We start from the raw sequence: 6,846 nt of genomic DNA, 5'->3' as shown, positions 1-6,846 counted from the left end.
TATGATGACATCATAGAACTTCATGTCCAAAAAATGTAAATTGATATTAAAAAGATAAATAACTCCTCAACACATAAAAATAAGATAAATAACCCTTATTTTGTTTAAAAAATATTTTACTTAAAAATTATATTTTTCACATTAATTTACACTATACGGAAAGCTCTATGATGTCACTTAAAATACTTGTGAAGAAAAAAAATGTACCTTTCATTATAAAGGAACCTTACCTTATTTGATGGGAAAAAGGGTAAAGTGTTCCGTATCATACTTGTGCCGACATATGATAAGCCCCACCTACTACTAAATCTTAGGTTTCACGTAAAGGCCAAAATACCCCACGCTAATCATCTTTGATTTATCATATTAATCATGAAAGGTGAAGAGAACCAAAAAAATTGGCTATCATATGCATTTCAGTAGTTAGCCCACAGTCTATTATAACAGAGGCTTGACAAATGTTTTCCCATCCTCTTGGGGCATTTGTAAGCTATGGTATCTGCAATTTGTGCAGCATTTTTTGCATTGTGTTGCTTGGTAAGAGATGTTGCAGCAGCGGCTCATTATAATGCTGATCTTGCAAGAACACCTCCCATGGGGTAAGATCTGTGCTCTATAGTTTTACATCACTAGTTTGAGGGAGTTTATGTTCTTCTTCTTTGAAGACATTGTAAATCTGGCTTTCTTTGCAGATGGAACAGTTGGAACCATTTTGGCTGCAATGTGAACGAGAATATCATTAGGGAGACAGGTCTGTATATGCATTCTTAACTTCATTTTTTATTTTGTGTTTTCAGTTTAGTTGTTTTTGTTTTGTGTCGGTGATATCTGAAACTCTTATTTAATCTGTGCAGCTGATGCATTCATATCAACTGGTCTCTCCAAACTTGGATACAAATATATCAATATAGGTAACTATTGTAATACTCACATTTAGATTTATTTAGGGTGTTTTACAGTTATATGATCAAGATCGTATATTGTAAAGGTATTTTCTAAAAGAACTGTATGCTGTTGCTTATTTGTATCGATTTGGGGTAATGCAGTTAAGAGGTTTGCCGAAAAATTATGTTTTATGGTTGATTATCAAGTGGCAGTTCATGTCCTAAAAAGTGCATATGAGAATGCTCAATAGGGAAAAGAGACGAGGTATTTTGGTATTGACTAATAGAGTTGGATTTTTTGTGTGAATGACAGATGATTGCTGGGCCGAATTTGAGAGAGATAAATCTGTTAGTCCTAAAAACTCTGTTCTGTTCTAATTTTGAAATCTTCACATAAAAAATTTTCATGTTCTTAACAGTAGCCGTTTTTATTCCATGTTCTTTTAAAGATTAAAGTTGAACTTACTGCAAATGTTACATCATGAGATTCATTTAATTTTGTGCTGCTCTTGTATTTCTTTCTCTTGGTAAATGTTTGTTGATATTTTAGGGTTACTTTAAGGGTATACTGGGTAAGCTAACTGGTGTGGAATAAGCTCGGTCCCATGTTTGATGTATGCGTTTCACACTCACATGGACTCGATTTAACTTAGGTCACATCATGTCTCAGGTTTGGATGTATCCCATTCTGCTTGGACTTCCTGTAAGGGGCTGTGAGCTTAGCTTTGTTTGTGGCACATCATAAGCTTAATTTATAGTCTGATTAGCTAAAGGAACTAAAACACCCCGGATGCATTTTAATGTACCGTATTAAACTTGGGCAGTTTCAAATGTATCTCGTGTTTGTTAGGCCATTTGGATTATGGCCACCTTATTATGATGAGGGATATTTGAATGAGCCATGCTTTTACAAATATTCTACATTCTCAAAAGGTTAAGGAAAATCTTAGGGCAGAGCTTGTGGAGACATAGAGCTAAGCTTGGGTTCTGATATAGTTACAGTTAACCCTTACCTAGAAACACTGAGTGGTGGGCTTAAATTTGCAAATGAAACGTGTTAGGGTACAAAGCATAGTGAACAGGTCTCATTCCAAACCTTTCAGACCTTTAACAGATTATTATTGGTTCATCAGAATTTGGAGAAAATTAACTATATTTTGCACTACAGTTTCATTAGAATTTGGAGACAATTAACTATATTTTGCACTCCAGGTTCATCAGAATTTGGAGAAAATGAAACTGTATTCTGTACTATAGGTTCATCAGAGTTTTTAAAAGGATGACATCTATAATGTGGTAAAACAAAATTCAAACAACCCAATAATTTAGGATCTGATTCAGAAACTCACTATGCCGATATAGATTTTGCTAGTGATGATTTGGCTTCTTAGTGTCTGGTAGATCTGGATCAATAACCTATTGATTCTGTGTAACTCTTGCATATTCAATACTGAAAATATCTAAAAGTTGTTATTACTGCAAGAATGAAACACTCAGAAAATTGGTTACAGGGGAAAATTGTTCCACGTGCTTCAACATTTCCATCAGCTATCCGTGCCCTTGCAGACTATGTGCACGAGAAGGGCCTTAAGCTTGGTATATATTCAGATGCAGGTTAAGATCTTGTCAGTGTTCCTTTTCTTGAAAGCTGAAAAAGTTTATTGTGTTATTTTATATGCATGCCATTTATGTTACATTTGTTTTGTTTCTCAGGCAATATACATGCCAGAAGCAGCCTGGTTCATTAGGATTTGAGGAAAATGATGCCCATACATTTGCGGAATGGGTATTTCCTTAGTTTTTGCTTTAATGTAGTTCATGCTGTAAATTTGGAAGAAGAAATAAGTTATACAGTGGAATGAATTAGCGTCTCATTTATCTATTATGTGTCGACAGGGTATAGATTATCTTAAGTATGATAATTGTTTTGATGATGGTTCAAAACCTGAATCCAGGTGAGCTGCCTCCTCCTCTTCTGGCTTGTGATATCATTATATGTTGATTAACTTTAATGTAGATTCTCAAATTGTTTTAGCTTTATGTGCTTTGCAGGTATCCGAGGATGAAAGATGCACTTCTTAAGACAGGCCGTCCAATATTCTACTCTGTATGTGAGTGGTATGCAAGGTTCACTGCTTTATGAAAGGCTATATTGCTGAATACTCTCGGAGTTTTAGTATTTATTAAAACCTTATTACAAAACTTTTGAAGTATGTGCTTGGTCTTTTACACAACTTCTTGGTAATTCTGCAGGGGTGTAGACAATCCTGCTACTTGGGCACCCAATGTAGGAAATAGCTGGAGAACAACAACAGATATAGAGAACAAGTGGGAAAGGTAATGTGCTGAACCTTTAGAAATATGAATTAATGCTGAAGATACATGAGTTGTGTATTGAAGTCCAAAAATTACAGGAATTCAGTTCATATTTTTAGTATGTCATTTATGCAATAGGGTGTGTAACAGTAGCAGGGAAGATTTGGACCTTTTCTTCACAATTTCAGTGTTAGAGACTCACTTTACCAGTTGCTTGGTCCAGTATAATATCACGGGCAGATCAAAACAACAACTGGGCTGATTATGCAGGACCTGGTGGATGGAATGGTAAGGACATTTCTTGCTATTAGTGGAATTTATTCATGCTGCCAGAAGTTTGAGTCTCCATGAATTCTTTTTATTATGGTTAAAAAGCTTAGGTTTTCAACTTATGTTGCTAAGATTTTCTACAGTCAATGTTGGTTGCTGTTTACAATATTATTTTTCCCCTTAAGTTACTGTTTAAGTAGCCTATTTGGAAATTCTTTTATCATATCTACCACTGTTCTTTGGCCTCAATACTATCCTTTGATCGTGTACTTGCAACATTTATAATGGTTCATTCAGCTGTAAGAATTGATAACAGTTCTTGGCTATCTGTTGCTTTTTTCTTACCACTGAATTGTATACCATCCCCATCAGATCCAGACATGTTAGAAGTTGGAAATGGTAATATGACCAAAGAGGAGCACAGCTCACATTTCAGCATTTGGGCTCTTATGAAGGTAATCAACATGTGGTATCTTACAAAAAAAATTCTTTGTTCTTGTCTTTGCCAGCTATTTAAAGCTGTTCACTAAAGCAAAATATTCCCGGTTGCTTGCTTTTGTAAAGGATTTGAGGATTTTAACTGAGAATCAGCCTATTTGTCTCCAATACAATTGCATCAAATTCCAATTTATTGTGGCTGAAAACAACTAGAAGATCCATTCATTCAAACTTTTACTTTTTGTTTCTTGATTTAGGCACCTCTCCTGATTGGTTGTGATGTGAGATCTTTGAATAATAGGACCTTAAAGATTCTGAGCAATGAAGAGGTCATTGCAGTTAATCAAGGTCTGTCCACTTTCTGAGGGAAAATATGCACTTTTGTTAGAACAGAACGGACTTCGTTACCATGATAGAATTAATTACATTCTACAGCCTTACATCAGCATAGTTGAATCCTCCTTGCTGGAAGTATCTTAAATTGGTTCAGGTTGAGTGGAGCATGAACAATCTTCTTGCATGCAGATACACTGGGAATACAGGGGAGGAAGGTGAGCCAGCAAGCAAATCTTGAGGTACATAAATGCCCCCATTCAAAGATTCTTTCTTCTATCTTAATTCGATTCATTGTTTAATTTTGAATCCCAGTACAGGTATGGGCTGGTCCACTTGCCAACCGCCGTATATCTGTAATTTTATGGAACAGAAGCTTATCAAGAGCTACCATTACGGTCCATTGGAAAGACATTGGACTCCACCCCTCAGTTACTGCCAAAGTTAGGAATTTATGGAGGGTAATGAATATTTGTTAACTTAAACTTCACTTACATACCCAATTTTTTGAGTTAAAAAAGTACTTTGTATTGCTTTGCTGATGACTTTGTATGCATTGGATTTTACAGCACAGAGACCTAGCAGCTCTTCATAAAGGCAGCCTCACAGCATCAGTGAAGCCTCATGCATGCAAGATGTATATTTTGACAATAGTTGGTCACTACAGTTCTCCATTTGACTGGATATATAATCTTATAGGAACAAGACTAAACCATTAATAATAGTAGGGCTTAGTGTTTCTCAAATAAGAGTTTTACCATTTTTTGCTTTTTTTAGACATAGAGCACTTGAATGTCCTAGCTATAAATTCAGAAAATTGTTCTCCAATTATTCTTATTTCAGCAAATGTATCTGAACACAAGAATGTTTTATGTCAACAACAATGAAGTTAGAAATGTATGATGGAAGAACTGTCACAGTGTCAGGGAAATGCAAATATGTTCACGAGTGTGTGCATTCTCTGTTGTCCTCTTCAATGTACAAGCTAGGAGATATTTGTCAGTAATAAAATTTTATGCAAAGTTAAATTTGAGAGATATTGCCATTCTATAGAACAATTCTCAAATGCAGTTGCCTATTTAATATTTGAAATTGTCTCTGTTTCCCACAATAATTATTTGCACCCCTTACTTTTTGACCTCATTAACAACTATGATATTTTACCCATCCTTCCCAATCCGCTTGGGCCCCCAACATAGCCAGCATGCATTCTGGCAAGCTCCCTCTAATTGTTCCTCAAGCCACATTTCTTTGGTTAAGGCTTCTAATTTAAATTTGATATCATAACCTCTCATGGCAATCTGTGACCTTCAAAGTAGATGTATCTTCCATTAATCTCTACGATCCATGCTTTTTTATGTAGGGCTCCTTCTCTGGTTTTGATTCTATGTTATTTTCCATAGATAAGTTAGGATCCCGTAATGTCGCCGTTGGATGAAAAGTCAGTACAGCATTATAGGATGGCCTGGGACATAAAAATACCTACAGCAATATAGGCATTTTGGACTATCTAGCAAAGATCCACAGTTTATTCAATTTGAACTAGTTTATGAGATGGACGTTAGTCTACCCTTGAACTTCATAGTACCCAACTTCTATATTACCCTCACTCAGATTAATGGACAATGAATCTTTGAAATAGAGAGTTGAAGGAAGAATTGGAGAAATTAGATGAGAATAGATTACTAGTAGTCTATCATCAAGATTCATGATGAAGATGACAGAAAGCATGGCATGACAGAAACCTATGACTAAAAGCATTCAAGAAGGATGACATGGTTATACTCTATGATAGTAAATTCAAAAAATAAGGCAAACTAAAAGTCTGGTGTGTACGTTTATACTATATTGATGATCTTATAGTCGAGCAGTAAAACTTCAAACACTATTGGAAGTTAGATTAAAGCATTAACATCAACCTCCTGACAGTTAACATAATTCAATTTGGACAAGACAGTTTTGAAAGGGGGGGTGATATTATTAGGGAAAATGGAATAATAGAGATATAGAGTAGAAAAAGATATTTTAAACCATCGCAAGAGGGTTGCAGAGCTCGAAGCCAACAAGTTACATAGAAGATGTTCTTTGTAAGGGACATGTACCAATAGGAGAATATATGTATGTAGTGTGTAGTACAATAGAATGCAATAGAAGTAGTGTAAGAAAGAGAATCTATGTAAGTAATATATAGGAAGAAGATTATATTTAGATGGATATATGAATAAATTATATGTAATGGAATATAAGATATATCATTGTATTGAAATTCATCAAGAGATGTATGCAATGTTCTCTAACTTTTTGTTTAATGCTTATTTTGATATCTTGTCTTATTCCTAACTAAAGCATAGCCTCTAATTTCTCTCGTATATTGAGTCTTGGGTATAAATACAACATACAGAATACTTGAGGCACAAAACTTTGGTCTATGATCCCCCATTTTTCTTTCTAATAGTTATGTATGAAAACTTAAAAAAAAAAACCAAAAAAAAAAACCCACAAGACCCAAGGTTGCTACATATGCTCACCTCAATATTTTTTGTTGATTCCTTGCACAAGTATCTACTTGTGGATTTACTTCACCATGCTTATGCTAGTCATTGGA

The 6,846-nt window shown here is 34.9% G+C and overlaps 1 protein-coding gene across 1 annotated transcript; it reads left to right on the top strand.

Annotated features, from left to right (window-relative positions):
- Nucleotides 1-362: 362 nt before the first annotated feature.
- Nucleotides 363-5,274, top strand: LOC131037974 (alpha-galactosidase). The gene is made up of 15 exons (XM_057970242.2): nucleotides 363-599; nucleotides 693-751; nucleotides 855-911; nucleotides 1,198-1,232; nucleotides 2,396-2,499; nucleotides 2,598-2,670; nucleotides 2,781-2,839; nucleotides 2,937-3,002; nucleotides 3,138-3,221; nucleotides 3,424-3,488; nucleotides 3,843-3,925; nucleotides 4,166-4,256; nucleotides 4,434-4,483; nucleotides 4,562-4,702; nucleotides 4,811-5,274. The coding sequence occupies exons 1-15, from the start codon at nucleotides 493-495 to the stop codon at nucleotides 4,958-4,960; spliced, it is 1,224 nt and encodes a 407-aa protein (XP_057826225.2). The 5' UTR covers nucleotides 363-492; the 3' UTR covers nucleotides 4,961-5,274.
- Nucleotides 5,275-6,846: the final 1,572 nt, after the last annotated feature.

The sequence above is a fragment of the Cryptomeria japonica genome, chromosome 7 (assembly GCF_030272615.1).
Source record: "Cryptomeria japonica chromosome 7, Sugi_1.0, whole genome shotgun sequence".
In the NCBI taxonomy this organism is placed as follows: Eukaryota; Viridiplantae; Streptophyta; class Pinopsida; order Cupressales; family Cupressaceae; genus Cryptomeria; species Cryptomeria japonica.
This window is presented reverse-complemented; position numbering and strand designations above follow the sequence as displayed.

Bases quoted from the DNA above. Each gene is read 5' to 3' on its own strand.
- LOC131037974 (XM_057970242.2), top strand. From the start codon at position 493: ATGGTATCTGCAATTTGTGCAGCATTTTTTGCATTGTGTTGCTTGGTA. The intron at 2,500-2,597 runs TTAAGATCTTGT...TTTGTTTCTCAG, and splicing joins GGTATATATTCAGATGCAGG to GCAATATACATGCCAGAAGC. The intron at 3,489-3,842 runs GTAAGGACATTT...CATCCCCATCAG, and splicing joins AGGACCTGGTGGATGGAATG to ATCCAGACATGTTAGAAGTT.